The sequence below is a fragment of the Podospora bellae-mahoneyi genome (genome assembly GCF_035222275.1).
Source record: "Podospora bellae-mahoneyi strain CBS 112042 chromosome 1 map unlocalized CBS112042p_1, whole genome shotgun sequence".
Taxonomy (NCBI): Eukaryota; Fungi; Ascomycota; class Sordariomycetes; order Sordariales; family Podosporaceae; genus Podospora; species Podospora bellae-mahoneyi.
The window spans coordinates 1687610-1704400 of NW_026946359.1; the positions used below are offsets into that span (position 1 = coordinate 1687610).

Genomic DNA, 16791 nt, shown 5'->3' on the forward strand with positions numbered 1-16791 from the left:
TGACCTCAAGCCCTTGGCAGAGACTGTCAGCATCAATGTGAGAGATGGCAGCGAAGGGAATTCGAGGGAGTAACATGGGTTATGGAGTTATACGTCGGTGGGACTGGAAGTGGTGCATTTCTGGGAAAGTGTGTGACGGGTAGACACTCTAGGAGGACATGGGCTTCAAGTACAGCTCGGGTGCTCTCTTCTCTGCATCAATTTCTTTTTCTTTTCTTCAGGCAATGCATTGCGGTTTCGGTGTAGTGTACAGGTACCCTATATGAGAGATATCATGGGCGGTGTTAGCGGCAATCGTTCTTAGTTTACTGTCAATACTTCACAACTCACTGGATCATTTTGTCGTGACACATGATGAGCTCTCCGTTCAATGGCCGCCACATGGCTTCTTGAAGTTCCGAGTGTGGTACCCCAGATCTCTTGTCTCGGACAGTCCTCAATATCGATCAAAGGGGCTTTTACCCGAAACCATGTCTCATTGGGATCCATGGCAGTAGAACAATGGGTGGATGCAGGGATTCACATGTAAATGGAACACCATTCCGTTCCTGTGCCCTCTCGTCTTCCATTTGGGAGAATTTCATGCTCTAAATACCTTGGTCCATTCCATGAAATTGAAACGAAGTTGTCATTACTGCCTCTCAACAACCCTGAAATTCCTAATTTGAAATGTTGGCAGGCGACAATCGACTGGCGATGCCAGTCAGAACTCCTTACATGGATGTGCATTTGTAGAGGTTCTTTCACGTATATATCTTCTTGGAGATCTTCTCCTGTCAAGAACTTTCTAACCAGATCCCCACCGTTCCTTTACTCGTCTCCGGCTTACACCTACTTCCTGATCACTCACCGTTGCCATGGCTGACTTAACCAACACCTTCCCAGCCTTCTCCCTCGCCGGGGTTGCCAATGCAAATGGCTACTGCAGTCTCGCTCTGGCAGAGGCGGTACTGGGATGCGGGACCCTTGATATCGATCTGGGGGGCAGCTCGTTCAAGGCTGATATTCTGCCTGACAGAATCATCATCTCTGCTACTGAACCGCTCGAGGAGGATGCTTTTCGTGCAGAGGGCAGCTCCACCACCGAGACCACCGAGACGACAAGCAGTGCGACAGGCGTTTCTTCTTTGGTATACCGATGCGCACCACCAGCTAGTCCGGGTGGGCTGTTGTGGGCGCTTGACCTGCAGCAGGCCTCTACGTCGACAATTCGATCGACTGTGACATCTACCCGGACGAGCACGAGGACTTCGAAGTCGACTTCTACTTCTACCTCGACTAGGACTTCGGCCAGGCCGACGACTTCGACTTTGACGGTTTGGGCTACTTCGACATCTACTGCCAGGTCTACTTCTATTTCCGCCGCTAGGTCCGCCTCAACTAGATCTACTTCAACATCAACCTCGAGGTCGACTTCCACCTCGACATCGCGATCTACCTTGACACCAAGGCCATCCACCACGTCAACATCTATTCCAACTGTCAGGTCAGCGTCTACTTCGACCGTGAGGCCAACCACAACCATCAGATCAACTTCGACCTCGACAAGAACCTCGACCAGGACCTCCACGTCCACCTCGACATCCACCGTAACTCGGAGATTCCCCTTTCTGACAATCGGCAGAAGTGCCGCTTCGTCAACCGTGGCACCCGCAGCCATCACCGGCCCCAATTTCCCTGGCGCCCCTCGCTTCCCTCCAGGAAGAACACTCCATACCTCGTCCTCCTCCTCTTCTCCTGCAACCGCCCCCGTAGCACCGCCCGTCTCCCCAACACGACTCCCCGCTCAAGATCTCCTATCTCTCCACGGGGTCCTCCACACCATCCTCGGCCGACGCTCCTACCGCGCCAAGGCACAAGACAAGGACGAACCCGAGCTCAACACCCCCAAAGGCAGCAGCAACCTCGCCGACCCCACCATCCCTCCTGCCACTCAGGCCGAGGGCGACCAGCCCGATCTGGCCAAACAATGCCACCGAACTCATCTCCTCGTCTTGCCCCCGGCCTGGCGTGTCCAAGCTCCTCGTCATCAACATCGACTTGTCGCGCATCAACATCGATCTTGACGTTTGTCACGACATTCTTGGCGGTTCGGCTTCTTCGTCTGGTGGTGGGGGGGGGGTGGTCTTGCCTCTGGTTTGCTTGATGGGATCCTCGGTCGGCGGGAGCTGAAGGCAAAGGCTGAGGAGATGGCTGGGGAGGCGAGGGAAGAGGCTCAGGAGCCCAGGGACCGTCTCAGGGCTGATGCTCGGGAGAAAAAGGAGCGGGTTGTTGGAGAAGACGTATGAGGCTAGGTGTGGTGCTGTTCTTGCTGTTCCCACCTGCTGTCTCGTCAGCTGCTCCTTCGGCAACAAGCACCGGGGCTGCTCCTCCTCCTCCTCCTCCTCCTCCTCCTCCTCCTCCTCCTCCTCCTCCTCCTCCTCCTCCTCCTCCTCCTCCTCCTCCTCCTCGTCCTCCTCCTCCTCGTCCTCCTCCTCCTCCTCCTCCTCGTCCTGCCAAGGGTAATGACCGGCTGAGTCGGCCTGAGCTGCCAGCGGGGGAGGTCACCGAGACGGTTGTTACTGTTGAGGAGGTCAGTGAGGAGGTTGTGGTGGAGGAGTGTATTCTGACGTGTGAGCGGGCGTTGGTGAAGGCGAGTGTCGAGGCTGGGGAGGTGAGACGGTGTCTTGGGGTTACGGTGAGGAGGAGGGCGGGGGTGGATAATTGTGTGTATTTTGTTGGCGGGGTGGAGGTGGTGGATTTGGAGGTTGTGTTGTTAATTGAGGAGGAGGTTCAGGGTGGTAGGTTGGGTGAGGAGGTGGACGAGGACGAGGACGAGGATCTGAAGAGCGATTCTTTTGTTCCTGTTGGGAGGGTTAGGAGGGAGTAGAATTTCTTTATGATGAGGTGGGCGATGTGAAGATATCTCTGTTTTGGGTCGATTTTTCCTATGTTGAAGTAAACTGAAGGAGGCTTTGTTTTGTGAGTCTTTGGGTTTGGAAATGCAAAGGGTAATGGATAGGTTGAATAACGATATCATTAGCATCTTTGTCGTTGAGACCTGTGGAGCCATGTTGCAATTGCCCCTGTCGAGCATGGAGCCGAAGAAATCAGGGTCCAGGGATCTGACTATTTGGGCATGGATCACCACAATCTGCAACTACAACAAGGCAAACGACATAATTTTGGGCAGATCAAGGAAAATTCCATGTTATTTGCTTGGGATCTCGTGTTTGGAGGCAACATATACCTAAGAGATTGCCAACAGTCTTTGCACTTCTTGTTACCCTTACATCGAATTAAACGTTGGTCCTAAGAGATATATTCAATCCTGATACTCTTTAGGCTAGCAACGGCGCTCTTGGACTTAGCTGCATGCATGCTAGAGCCAACGGTCTGGGTGACGACATAATTGCCAGCGGCCACGGAGTCAGGCATGACTTTATGAGTTATTCAGTCCATACCGGGCTTATGACATCTGGTTTGACTCTCTTCAGCTTCAGGTCTGTCTTCATGGCATCTGCAGGGTACCAACTCAATCATTATCTTGAGGAGTTGTTCCTTCTTAGATATTCAACCTCGGCTCCACAGCCTCCCGAGACACCGTTCCAGTCCCCCAGTTTGGGAAGGACAGAGTTTCCGCTACTTCTCTTAGCCTCCTACGGAACAAAGCTTAATACAAGGGATCAGACACACGCCAGAAAAAAAGAAAAGGAAAGATCCAACACCAACCACCACGACGCTCACACCACGGGGGAACAAACTTGATCTATTCCCATCTCAGCAAATCCCTTGCCTTTCGTCCGAGAGCCTGCTCCTCCGTCCCATCATTCATCAACTCATCGCCCCGAGCCGGTCTCCTATTCATCACACCATAAACACTCTCGGCGAACAACCATAAAGATGAAGCCACAAACCCTCCTCTCAACCCTCCTCTTCACAACCACAGCCACATCCACGACCCTCACCCTGAACGAAGACGGCAACTTTCCCGAAATATGCACACAAACCTGCCGGAAAGCGCTCCACCTCGCCAACGCGGTACAAGGCTGGGGGAGAAGACTGTGCGCGCCAGGATCTGACTTTATAAGCTACAAATTCGAGTGCTGGGTTTGCATCGCCATCAGCGGTGGGGGGACCACGAGGGGGACCGAGTTTGAGGATGTGGGGAGGATGTGTTTGGAATATATGCCGTGAGGGTGGATTTGCTTGCTGTTGTGGGGAGAGAGGAATAATGAAATGGTGGCTTGGGATTGATTGGGCTTGGGAGAGGGGGGGCTAATTAATGATGGATGGGGTGGGAGGGACGGAACACAACTTTGCTGGAACCAAGGATGGGTGGGGGTTGGATTGCTAATATCGGAGTAAATGGGGTGGAATAACTTGCTCGTTTGTCACACATTACAGGAGGATATGTTATTAGACATGATCGAATTGAAAGGGTTGTAGTGGCAAGAGAGGCACACGGATAGCATGGCTCATATACACTGACAATGATGACGGAGCGTATGTGATAGCGGAGCGAAACCTAGAAGACAGGAGCAAGATTAAGTGCGCATATGATCCAGCTACAAGGTTTACATCAGACATATTAGAGTTGAATGGATGGCGGTAGAGCTGAAGAATAATCCATTATAGGCCGTTAAAGATGAGATAACCTTTACTGAGCCCCCTGCTTGTCTGACGAAGGCACAACCTCCCTTCACCTCCCCCTTATATAGACTCCAAACAATACCCAAGTTTGTCTGTGACACTGTGACAAGGGCTGTGATACGTGGTTGGCCTTTGCCGTGTGACAGACACCCTCGCACGCTTCCCAGTGTTGAATTGGCCATTTGGGCGCTTTCCTGACACAACAAAAGACTGTCGACATGCGGAGGGAGAGGCATGTAGCCAACCGAATCTTGATCACGTTTCTGCATACGGGATTGTTTGACGCGATCAAGGCGTATACTTTTCTGTATAGATATACCGCGGTGGCGTCGAGGCCCTATTCGATTCCATGTAGTTGGTGGGAATATGTAGTAGTCGAAACGGCGGAGCTTGTCGGTTTCCTTGTGCGAGGACTTGAGTTGCCCCTCAAGTTCCTTTCGCCACTGCCAAACTTTGTCATCTGTGCAGGTCGAATATCCTGACGTAGAGAGTGATGAGTCGGAGCTTATTCCAAGGGGGTCACGGTTGGACATACTCTCTAGCGATCTTTTTATGCACAAAAGGCGGTATAATATAGCATGACGGATATCATTGTAACTTGCCGCTCTGGCGTCCAACGAATCAAGCAAGCTTGCCGTGACTACCTCCTGGTCTACCCATTGCTGCCATCGTTTTCTCCATCTCGGGTCCTAGTCCTGGTCGAATGGCCCGTTGATAGCTGGAGGCAAAGACTCAAGAGCACTTTTGAGTATCAACAGGTCGTTGCCATAGGGTGGCATGATTGAATGATTAATATAACATATGGCTGAGGGAGAGTCGCAGTGGATTTGAGTTCAAAGTAAACATCCGATGCTGGGTTGACCTGATTTGACCTGAGCTGAGGGAAATTGACTAGAACGTTGGAGAATCATGGATTCCATTCAAATTCTGTTATCTGTCGCCTGTGCCGTCCTTCCTTCCCTAAGGTACTTGCGCTTTCCGTTCCCTAAATCCAAACACCAGGCAAAGACCGGCCAAAGCAGAACAGTGAATGACAAATGGAAGCAGCAAAACCGGAGGGTTAGGGCTGAATCCATTCCGGAGGTTGCATCCCTAAATCCGAAAGCCGAACTCAAGCACTACAATGACCCGTCTGTAACCTGTTGACTCGGGAAGCAGCAAGCTGGGAGGTCGCTCTCCCCATTCACATCCCGCCGCCATGTCAGCATCTCACATCTCACCCCCTCCTACATCATCCCATTTACGCGTTCACATCCCGGAGTTCCCACACACTATTCTCCATCAACAAAAGTTCCAATAAAAACACTGCCACGGCATAAATAATCCACTGTCCACAACACACTCACAACCCAACGATTTAACCCCTTCTAGCTACCCACCCAAACCTCAACCCCCCCAACCATGTCCCTCACAGGCAAAGTCCTCCTCATAACAGGCGGAACGAAAGGCATCGGCCGCGCCACCGTCCACCGCGCAGCCTCCCTCGGTGCCTCCATCGTCTTCTCCTACCTCTCCCCAGCAAGCAGCACTACCGCCTCCGAAATCGTCACCCAATCCGGCGGTCCCTCCCGTCTCCTCGCCATCCAAGCAGACGCCTCCAAATTAGACCATATTGACAAGCTTGTCCACGCTGCCGTGGACAAGTTTGGAAAAATCGACATCGTCGTCCCCAACGGTACACATTACCCCCTTTCCCTGACGAAACTTCGCGCTGACGGGCTTTTTATTAGCTGGAATAATGGGCATGGTCGACCTCGCCCACGCAACAGAAGACTCCTACGACGCTCACTTCAACCTCAACGTCAAGGGCGCGCTTTTCCTGGTGCAAAAGGCTCTGCCTTACTTCCCACCTGAGGGCGGGAGGGTCATCTTCATCTCGACCGGTCTCAACACGGCGAGTGGGGTAAGTCCGGGCTATCTGATCTATGTCGCGACAAAAGGGGCCATCGACCAAATGACCCGGGCTCTGTCAAAGGATTTGGCCAAGAGGAATATTACCGTCAATGCTGTTGCACCTGGACCAACAGGGACGGATTTGTTCTTTGAGGGCAAGTCGGAGCAGATTGTCAATTTTTTGAAGAATCAGAGTCCCTTTGGACGTTTGGGAGAGCCACAAGAAATCGCCGATGTGATTTTATGGCTGGCATCAGAAGAAAGCAAGTGGGTGTCGGGACAGATCATCAGGGTGAATGGTGCCAACATGGTGTAAGTCAAGACATCAGTGGTGTATTGATGGGTGTGGTAAATGATCTCAGATGTTGCTCCTCCCACCCTTGAGTCAACTAATACGTGAATCGGAATCCCACCTGAAAATCTGTTAGCACCGGATATGCTATTCAAAATACTTGATACACGTACCGTTTGCTCCAAAACCTTTCCTGTCCTCCTCAGTGAGCGGTTGGCGAGATAGAAATAGATAGTGAGAAGACCAACAAGCGTTATCATCAGCAAATGGGATCTACATGCCGTTAGCAATAATAGTACCAGAAAAGGATTGCCAACTTACCCTATAGATATCCAAACTGCGGTGGCGTAGTGTGGCGCCTCATAATTTTGGACAATGAAGCTACCAGCAATACCACCGGCCCCATTGAACATTGTACATGCCGCAGCAGTAAATACACGCTTCCATTGTCTGCTGCAATGTTAGCACAAAGACCCACATCCTTTGCCGGCCGATAGACGTACCCAACAACATTGTTAGCTTGATACGCAGTAAGCGCAGCCCAGTTGGCGACGTAAGCCCCCGTGGCCAAAAAGACGCCAAAGTAGCGAGCACCTGAATTACCTGCAAACCCAAGCACAGCAAAGCCGGTGATGAGACAAGTGGCGTTGAATGTGATGACCGGTCCTCGTACCCGAAACCTGTCTGCGTACCAAGACGAGAGCAGCACAGGCACAATGGCGTAGTAATACGGTGGTGCCGAAAGAATGATGGCCGCGTCAGACGAGTACCCAAGCCCGTTCTGGAGGATGATGGGTACAAAGTATGCCAGGGCAGTTGACACTATATTCTGCATGAAGAACAAGCAGGCAAATGCCCAGATCTTCAGGTCTTTGGCGTGCTTGAGAACCTCAACGATGGAGAACTTCTGAGGAATGACATCGCCGCGGTCCTTTTCGATTCTGCTGGCGACGATGTCGGCTTCTTTGCGTGTCAGGAAGCGGAAGCTCTTGTCGGAATTCTCAGGAAAATCAACCATCCTGGGTAGCAAAGTCAGTGTTTGTCGACCAAAATGCGAAAACAACAAAACAGAACAAAACATACCACCAATAGGTCACAATCCCAATAACACAGGTGCACACCCCCTTTGACCATCAGTCAGCAGCAAATTCAAAGCATTGAAGCCAAACACCAAGGCCATAAAACCTCGAAAGCAACCCGCAAATCAAAAGGGGGCCAAGAGTAAACAAAGCCCACCCACCTGCACAACAAACATCCACCTCCACCCTTCCAACCCCCTACGCCCATCCAACCGATTCAACCCATAATTCACCAAACTCCCCGTCGCCAACACCACCACCTCCCCGCTCTGCATAAAAGCAAACCTCAACTGCTGCTCCCCCCTTGGATACCACGTGCTAATCAAGTACGCCAACCCCGGAAAGATCCCCGCCATCGCCGCCCCTAACAAAATCCTTAGCGCAATCATCTGCTGCCACGTCCTCACAAACCCCGTGCACAACGTGATCAATCCAAAGAAAAAAGTGATAACGGAAAACCATATCCTCGGGCCGAGGAGGCGCACCGCGATGGTGGAGGGGAGTTGGAAGATGATGGACGAGATGGTGAAGATGAAGATGGAGATGGAGAAGCGGTTGCCGACGTCGAGGCCGAGGTCGGTGAGCATCGAGGTTACGGCTGCCGAGGAGAGGACGCCCGAGTCGAGGAGGTTGAGGGAGCAGAGGAGGCCGGCGATGGTGCAGAGGCGGAGGTCGACTTTGCGGCGGATGCGTCTGTAGGTTTCATTGTCGTTTTGGGGGTTGCCGGGGTCAGCTGGGTTGTGGGTGGTGTTGAGGGTGGCATCGCCGAGGTTTAGGGAGACGTTGCTGGCTTCACCGGTGGTGGTCTTTTTGTCCGTCTTGTTGTGGTGACGGTTGGGGGGCGGTGTGGGGGCCCCTGTTGTTCCGGGCGCGTCGAGTGCGCCGGTCGAGGATGCCATGGTGCTGTGTCGAAAGTGTCGAGATGGCTGTGCAGAGTTGGTGTTTTGGATTGGCGAGTCATCAATCTGAGAGATTTCCTGTGCCCGACGTGTAAAACTCCCAGTTGGAAAGTGCTTGGATGAAAATATGATATGCAGGGACGGCGGCAGGGTGGGGCTGTCGGTTGCGACATCGCACGGCGTCGGGGACAGGGCGGGAGCTTTTCGATCGGCAAATAGCGGCGGATCTTTTCCAATGTCTTACTTTTGACGTGTTACCATCGGGCTTTTATTGAAGCAACAGCATCGGAGGTATCTGTGGGAGGTTGGAATGCACATCGCAGAGTCTTGGATCGAGGGGCAAATCTTCGGTAGTGCCTACCTTACTTCAAAAGGCTGCTATTTTGACGAGGTGAAGCTGTCGGTTTTTGATCATGCCTTGTATGGGAGGAGGCCGGTCAGAGTGGATCAGTTGACATCAGATATAAGGTCTTGAAGGTAACTGAGCATATTCATTGAGAAATGCTGCTCAAGAGTGAATTCATGATGTCTCGGTTCATATATACGTTCATATATGTCGCTACATAACGCAAGGAGGTATCTTATACAAATAATGCCCACGAGCTGATATGCCTTAAATAATTCACCAAATGACGACAGAAACAAGATAACCTCCTTTCACCCAGAATACACACCGATTCTTCAGTGTCCTAACCCAGCGATGACACGAAGGTAAGAAATATGAGGTGTGTTCGTCGTATCAAGACCACTATGATGCTCGGTCTTGACGCTCAGGCTAATGGGCTGTTGGTGAAGGCCGTTGGGGGCGGCAAAGCCTGGAGTTGGTGCGAAGTGATGGTGTCGGAGTGGTTCGCCCACAGTCACAAGCTGCGCTGTGTTCACGGAGATTCTCTCGGTCGCCATGAACTGATCCGCGTATATCGTCCACTTGATTGTTGTCCCTGGGGTGGGCACTTTGGCCACTAGCATGGCGGGTTTTGCGCTTCTTGGACGGTGAGACGATCACACTACCAGACTCGCTGTGATTGTACGCAACTGAGGCAACCGATCCCTCATTGTCATTGGCCATCGCTGACATGTTTGCGGATTGTGCTCGTGAAAAGCTGGTGAGGTTGGGTTCAGATTGTCCCGCAACCTGGCACCAATTTCTTGGAACTCGTTTGCGGTGTGTTGTGGCATTAGGGCTGCCCCAATTGGTGATCCTTGGTGAAATGTCCCTGTTGGGTTCCAAGTGTTGCCAGCATTCGGTTCGTCGGGTGGCCGAAGGGCAGTAATTCGTCGTTCCAAGAAAGCGCGCACACTTTGAAGTGTGCTATCGATACGTCCATTGTCCTCTGTTGCGGCGTCTTGGAGGTAGCAACTTCGGTCATACCGTTGGTCCTCGGTGATGGTGACGAACCAGTTGAGGTCCTGTCTGTTCAATTGATTCATCCAGGGACCAGTTTTAGCCATAAGCTCCCAGAATTTGGTTCCAGTCGGTGACGTTTTGCTGCTCGGCATCCGACTTTTGCTCAGAGTGGATGTCTTGAGTCTCGATTTGGTGAGTAGTTGATCTCAGAGCCGCCCATCTGGAAGTCTTTGTCCGTCATGTTGTTGACTAGAGTATGAAGCCCTTGAGTTGATAGTGAGTCAGTAATGATGCAGAAAACCTTGGTGATTCTACAGACAATGGCAAACTCCGAAGGGATATGAGATCAAGGCGTAAGTAGTCTGAAGGTGGATGAATGTGTAATGGAAGCTGACTGAGAACGACATGACGTCAGTTTATGTGCCCAACGAAAGCAGGCTACCCAGGTGATTCATTCGAGTTGCTCGGTAACCGGTTCAACAAAGCAAACAAGTGTGCTAAAATTTCAGAGCCTGGCATACAGAGCAGCAGTGATAGACACATAAACAAACAAAATAAGCAACTCTATTGATCAAATTTGGTGCCTAGTAATATGGAATGCGAAAGCCTAGTGCCACGTAGGGTAAATTACTGTTTCGCTGGTTTCACTTTTTAATTTCAGAGTGCATTGCAAACACATGCTACGCATGTTTTACCATCCTGAATCTTGGAATTGATCTCCAAAACTTGAGATAGTATCTGGTGCAAGATAGAGTTCAAGGATGGATTATTATTGACCTCGCCTCCAATCGCCTTGGAAATTCCGCGTTTTTTTGTACTCCGTGCCTGTGTCTCTTCACCACCATCCCGCAAGTTGTAGCTGCTTGAGAGCGCTGGCTCTCGTCTTGGTGTGTTGGATCGAGCCCATTGTCCACCTCGGGTTTGAGAATTGAGGTACTGCCCACGGGATCTGGGTAGTGCATCGGTATATCATTCTGGCTCTCATCAATTGAGCCAAAATTGAAGTCAAAAATGCTGTCCAACTCATCGCGTTGATTGGGCAGAGATTAGTCGACAGTGGTTAACGATGTCACTTCCAGATTAAAGGTCGGGCAATTAGCGTTGGTGTCTGAACGGAGAAGTTGCTCAACTATTTCTGGCACCTTCTCTTCCAAAATCTTGACCATGAGATCCTCTATTCTCGCGATTGAACTCGGCGGGAGGGTGGCTTCACATCCAATCGAGCGGCTTTGCCGAGAACAGCAATCGCCGGTTTGCCGATCATGATGTTTACAAGACAGGGCCATTGAACCGAGATCTCAGAATTCGTGTTCGTGAAGAGTTGAAATTTGACCTACTGCTGTGATGATAATTTGGGTCCAGCAATGAGTTGTGGGCTCTGAGGCAGTGGAAAGCGCCACGTTGTATCATGGGTTTATAATACTTGCGGCAGAACGTGGGCTCTTCAAGTCTGCTCTTTGAGATGGTAATTCTTTATGTAGCCATTTCCTACGTTACTTGACATGAAGCTGTCACTGAGAAGTAGACAAAAAGGGACGTTGACAACATGATCCTTTCATAGGATTGTGGAAACAAAGGGCAATCTGCAAAGAATTATATGATGACCACTTACTCAGGCATGTTTTTTGAGCCCTGCATCGCATGAAATCTCATACATTGCAAACGTCAACTGTTTCCCACGATCCAAGAGGAACCTGTGAGGGTTAGGGATCTTGTTCCACGACCTTAATGCCAAGCCAAGCCACCTCAGCCCTAAAATCTGGGGTACAGCCCCGATAACACCGATTGGCTGCACCTGTCGCCGCTTTGCTGATGACGGGACTCTGCATGTTCTGATGCGCCGCTGTCCAACAGATCAACCGCCTGCCTCAGACACCGACGTTTCCGAGCATAGTAATCCTCCATTATACATCTCGACCTCCAAAGCCACGTCTTCAACACTCTGTCCCCCCAGATCTTTGCTTCGGCACACGCACGCAAGCGAAACCCCTGCCCAGCAGACACGCGCGCCAACCAACAACCAGGCGCAAACAATGAAGCAACCAACATCCCCCATCACCCTCCCACCACAACCTGACCCAGCCGTCCAAGAAACCTCCTTCGAGCCCGATGCCAGTCCGATGCTCTCCCCCCATCGAAACGATGAAGAAAGCGCCCGAAATTATGGCTCCGTCCCACGCGCGTCTCCAACATCCACGCCTCCACCAGCACCAGCCCGCGCGTTGGCCCCTGATCTCCTCAGAGGTCTGCTAATGGCCTTCATGGCCCTCGATCACACCTCCCTCATGCTGCGCTCCTGGCCCCACGCTACCGCGATCGACGGCGAGAACGATTCAGCCCCTGTCCACGAATGGAACCGTCCTGCCGCATACGTCATCAGAACGCTCACACATCTCTGCGCACCGGGGTTCACATTCTTGCTGGGGATGGGGGTGGTATATTTCGGGCGATCGCGAACTTCCCGTCCGCCAGATAAGAGATGGACGACGGGGCAGTTGGCGTGGCACTTCTTTGTCAGGGCGTTGGTGCTGACGGCGATATCAACTATAATGGGGCTGGCGGTCTCGGGCGGGAAGGTGTGGTTTCTCAACATGGTGTTGTTTAGTCTGGCGGTGGATTACCTTCTCGCTGGGTTAACGTGGATGGCTGTGGCCAAGACGGAAAGATTACTCGCGTTTGCGTTGCTGAAGGTCCTGCCGTTGAGGAAGAAGGATGATGTGACTGAGCCGTTGCTTCCTGGGCCTCAGCCGAGGTTGCATGGTGAGGAGGAGATGGCGCCTGATGTGGAGATTATCAGGGCGGCAGATATTTCGTGGCATATTCATAATGTCTTCCTGGCTATTGGGGCAGCGGTGATGATCTGGTGGAATATCTGGCTCAGCCCTACCGGAGGGAGGTGCGGTGTCGATCCTACACCGAGGCTGCCGGGGAGCGATTGTATCAAGATTTGGTTCTATCCTATCATGGACGAAAGAGTCAAGTCTGGGTTTCCGCCTCTAGCATGGATGTCGTTCGCGGTTTTGGGATTACTCTATGGGAGGATCATCCTCGCGCGGGCGTGGAGTCCAAAGGCTATTACGTTGGGCAATGCTCTTGCCAGTCTAGGCTTTACTCTGGTGTTTGTCTTCACCAGGATCTTTCACGTCGGAAACCTGTCTGAGGGGTGCTTGAGCATGGCGGAGCACCAACAGGGAGGGGACCAGTATCTTGCCTCGGTCAAGTCCTTCTTTTACCTGACCAAGTATCCCCCTGATGTAGCCTTTTGGGCTTTTACCATGGCAGGTAACCACCTTTTGTTGGCGCTTTTTGGCGCTCTTCCTCCATTATTTGCGAGCAAGGCTTTCCATGTCCTGCTGGTCTATGGAACATCGGCGCTGTTTTTCTACATTGTCCACCTCTTGATGCTCGGGGCTCTATCGCTCCCCGTCATTGCGCTCATTGGCAGGGAGGTCAGCGATCCTTTCACCAAGCAACCTGTTCGGGGAGTTGATCAGTTGTGGGGCTTCTTTTTCAGTTGGGGGCTGCTGCTGGCGATACTGTATCCTCTCTGCAGGTGGTATGGAGGATTCAAGAAGGCGAAGGGGCCTGATTCGATATGGAGGTTCTTCTAGAGGTCTGCGTTGACGGCACCGGGACTCGGATACATGGATAGATTGAGGCATCCGAGTATATTACAACTACAAAAATAACCGCTGTATAATGTTTGGGTCCTCAATACTGTCTGCTCCGATCCTGGGTCTGTACCTGACCCCTTCCATGTAGGTCCATGCCGACAAAGCACAACACCACGCCATGCATCCAAGGCTCTCATGCTGCGTAGGTATTATTATAGACTTCCCTCGGTCCTCTCATCCCAGATGTGGCCGCTCGAGCTCAATCATACGGTCCTCCCATGCCGAGCAAATGCGGCTCAGCTTCTTCCCGCGCTGAGCGTTCTGACTCGAGCGCTTGACGAAGATACTGCAACTCTTCGGAGAGACGAACAATCTCGAGCGCCGCGGCCTCCATAGTGCTGCGGTGGGCGTCTCCGCTGGGGCTAGGAGGGACTCGGCCACTGTTGCTTTGGCGTTCCTGCCGCTGGCTGTTTGCCGAAGTTTGGCCTTGGCTACCCACAGGTTGAGGATGATGGGGATAACTAAGATTGGGAGAAGCCAAGCGAGGTTGTTCTATCGGCTGGCAGCAAATATTAGGCCATATACTTTTCAAGATGGAAACAACGGTTACCTACAGATATAGACGCTTCGCCGGTCCTCATTTTCATAGCCTGCCACGAGCCCACATGGATCGCTAAATCGTGAAGACGGGTCACAATACACTGTGGCACCTCGCCGCTGGTAGCAACACTGAACCCCTATATGATTGTCAGAAATCATGGGACTTCATAAAGGATAATGTAGGCCGTCAACCCCCCTCCCTACCTGATCGGTCCCGTTCAAGGAAGGGTAAATCGATACAAACCAAAGTTCAGCAGGAGCTCGATTCGATGTTTGGAATTCTTGGGCGTTTGGGTCGATAATTCCTGGTGATGTGAAAGGCGGTTAGTACCTAAGGCTTGGTAAGGTAAGGTAGTTATATTTCCCCCCCCGAGGCTCGTAGATATGTGTAAGTAGGTACTAGGCAGTACCAGCACTGTTACAAGCGTAGTAACAGAGACAACGGAAAGGTTCGAGGCTGGTCAACAAGAGAGTTGAAGGATCGATCAGTTGCGACATACTAATATTCAGAGCGCTGGGCATGAATCCAGTTTCCAACATTCGTTCAATATGCGCCTCTACTTGAGCGCCTGCAGCCACGCCCGAACCGGTGTGGTTGTTCATTCTTGGCGTTTGTGAACGCCCTTGGGAGCAAGCACGCACGAAAAACACAAGGTAAAAATGGTGTATACACGCGTTGTACGTGCGCCTGGGAGAGGTCCTGGACAGCGAAAGTCGAAGATTACGGGCAGGGTGATGACAAGCGCAGGAGAGAAGAGTGAGAGAAGAGAATTCAAGGCCAGTAAGACTTTTCAAATGTGTGACTTGACCGTGGCTTGGAAAGGTTCGAGGCTACCTCTTTTGCATTCCTTATCTCGTGGCTTTATTTGCGAGATCTGCGTGATTACATACATGTGAGTGGATCTGTCTGCCACCATTGAGGGAGTTACCGCGGTGCGTATCCCTCAGCAGGCAGTCAAGGTTTGAATCAAGCTTTTCGTGTCTCACCGTGGCCCATTTGTGGACAGGGCACGTTGTTGCACTTTGTTTTGAGCCTCAACAGCCTATCACGCCTTTTCCCAACGACCGAACAAATGTTCATGTGGTTGGCAAGACGCGTATGCCTATTCGCGTCGTTTAAAGTTGGTAAAAGAGCTACAAAGATAACGCTATCAGAAAGTTATACCAATCCAAATTCAACCACATCCCTACCCCATCCCCAAACCTCACCTTCTCTCGCACCAGTAACATGGCAGAGTGAAACCAACCTATAAACCCCTCTCCAACCCTTTCCAGATGGAGAGGCAAAGAACAAGACCCCAAGACAGCAACAATATCACCGCTTTGCAAACCCACCATACCAATCCCAATATACCCATTCTTTTGTGCGAAACGGCACCGTATTCGCAGTCCTCACAAACGGGCTATCCTCCATTTCCCACTGACGGTCCCAACTCTGTGCTTCATAAACCATTCTAGCGGTAAATATCATGTCTGACGGATCCAGGGTTTCACTCCTTTCCTCATCCAAAATAGATCTCAACATCTCTTTTGCTCTCTCCAGGTTCATGTCTCCGCATTCACGTTCCAACTCTTTTCTGAGATAAAAGTCATCCGAGGTGACCAACATCAGGACATCCACCAGAAACGGGATACTTTCCGGTTGAACGACAGACTTTGGCTCAGACGCAAAGACGCCGCGCCGGGCGGTTGTCTCCTCGAACAAGAGGCGGAGCACCGCTTGCACTGTCCACAGGCCATTTCTTGGATCCTTGCGAGGCGGCTCGCACAGCGTGGTGCACAGGGTTGTTTCGGCCTTTTCGTCAAAAAGGAACTCCGCGACAGATCTGATCCGGTACCGTTGCCAGCTTGGGGTCAGTTTGTTAGTCTCGGGAGGCATGGGGCGGTAGGCTTGCACTTCCGCCACCTCATCCATCACAATGCCATGAACCCGCAGAGTTTTCCCGTCGACAATGATGGGATCTTGCCGCGGATGGGGCGCCGCGATTGGCGTGGTGGTAATTCCTAATCGGGAAATTCTTATGACGAACGCAATCGGGAACCCATGATGGAAGTTTGATCTGTGAGTCCGACTGGGCGTCCGCAATGGCGATAAAAAGTTGGGCAAGGTCGCTTGTCATACGGACCATGTTGGCGGCGAAACTTGTGTAGACTTCAGCCACGGGTGCATCATAGTCTATCTTGATGCCAATGTCGGCGATATTAGCCAGACCGTACAGCTTGTCTCTTGGGTCAAAGCAATCTCGAACGGCAGTGCGCAAAACCACTGAGCTCAGTAGCACATAAGGATTCGTGTTGGGAAACCTTCTCAGCCTGCGAGTGATGATAATGTCTGTGATCCAAGTATTGGCTTCGATATCGAGAAAGACGCTGCTGACCGTCTTCCAAACTTTGGTACCGACGCCCTCTGGAACTGCATTGGAGAGGATAATAG

The 16791-nt window shown here is 51.6% G+C and overlaps 7 protein-coding genes across 7 annotated transcripts; 5 read left to right on the plus strand and 2 right to left on the minus strand.

Annotated features, from left to right (window-relative positions):
* Positions 1-857: 857 nt before the first annotated feature.
* QC761_0005630 (uncharacterized protein) lies at positions 858-2066 on the plus strand (the record flags this gene model as incomplete). Its single annotated transcript, XM_062871820.1, has 3 exons — positions 858-1316; positions 1385-1589; positions 1657-2066. The coding sequence occupies 3 exons, from the start codon at positions 858-860 to the stop codon at positions 2064-2066; spliced, it is 1074 nt and encodes a 357-aa protein (XP_062736875.1).
* Positions 2067-2284: 218 nt separating this feature from the next.
* On the plus strand, positions 2285-2869 carry QC761_0005640 (uncharacterized protein; the record flags this gene model as incomplete). Its single annotated transcript, XM_062871821.1, has 1 exon — positions 2285-2869. One exon carries the CDS (start codon positions 2285-2287, stop codon positions 2867-2869), a length of 585 nt encoding a protein of 194 aa, XP_062736876.1.
* Positions 2870-3882: 1013 nt separating this feature from the next.
* QC761_105485 (uncharacterized protein) lies at positions 3883-4176 on the plus strand (the record flags this gene model as incomplete). The annotated part of the gene is made up of 1 exon (XM_062873802.1): positions 3883-4176. The coding sequence occupies one exon, from the start codon at positions 3883-3885 to the stop codon at positions 4174-4176; it is 294 nt and encodes a 97-aa protein (XP_062736877.1).
* A 516-nt stretch (positions 4177-4692) lies between these two features.
* On the minus strand, positions 4693-5292 carry QC761_105488 (uncharacterized protein; the record flags this gene model as incomplete). Its single annotated transcript, XM_062873803.1, has 3 exons — positions 4693-4732; positions 4783-5110; positions 5277-5292. 3 exons carry the CDS (start codon positions 5290-5292, stop codon positions 4693-4695), a joined length of 384 nt encoding a protein of 127 aa, XP_062736878.1.
* Positions 5293-5580: 288 nt separating this feature from the next.
* On the plus strand, positions 5581-6939 carry QC761_0005670 (uncharacterized protein). Its single transcript, XM_062871822.1, has 2 exons — positions 5581-6307; positions 6363-6939. Exons 1-2 carry the CDS (start codon positions 6034-6036, stop codon positions 6839-6841), a joined length of 753 nt encoding a protein of 250 aa, XP_062736879.1. The 5' UTR covers positions 5581-6033; the 3' UTR covers positions 6842-6939.
* Positions 6915-9163, minus strand: QC761_0005680 (uncharacterized protein; the record flags this gene model as incomplete). Its single annotated transcript, XM_062871823.1, has 6 exons — positions 8058-9163; positions 7901-7941; positions 7321-7836; positions 7139-7267; positions 6991-7090; positions 6915-6938 (listed from the first exon to the last, which is right to left on the minus strand). Exons 1-6 carry the CDS (start codon positions 8793-8795, stop codon positions 6915-6917), a joined length of 1548 nt encoding a protein of 515 aa, XP_062736880.1. The 5' UTR covers positions 8796-9163.
* A 3013-nt stretch (positions 9164-12176) lies between these two features.
* On the plus strand, positions 12177-13754 carry QC761_105510 (uncharacterized protein; the record flags this gene model as incomplete). The annotated part of the gene is made up of 1 exon (XM_062873804.1): positions 12177-13754. One exon carries the CDS (start codon positions 12177-12179, stop codon positions 13752-13754), a length of 1578 nt encoding a protein of 525 aa, XP_062736881.1.
* Between the last annotated feature and the right edge of the window lie 3037 nt (positions 13755-16791).

Bases quoted from the DNA above. Each gene is read 5' to 3' on its own strand.
- QC761_0005670 (XM_062871822.1), top strand. From the start codon at position 6,034: ATGTCCCTCACAGGCAAAGTCCTCCTCATAACAGGCGGAACGAAAGGC. The intron at 6,308-6,362 runs GTACACATTACC...GCTTTTTATTAG, and splicing joins CGACATCGTCGTCCCCAACG to CTGGAATAATGGGCATGGTC.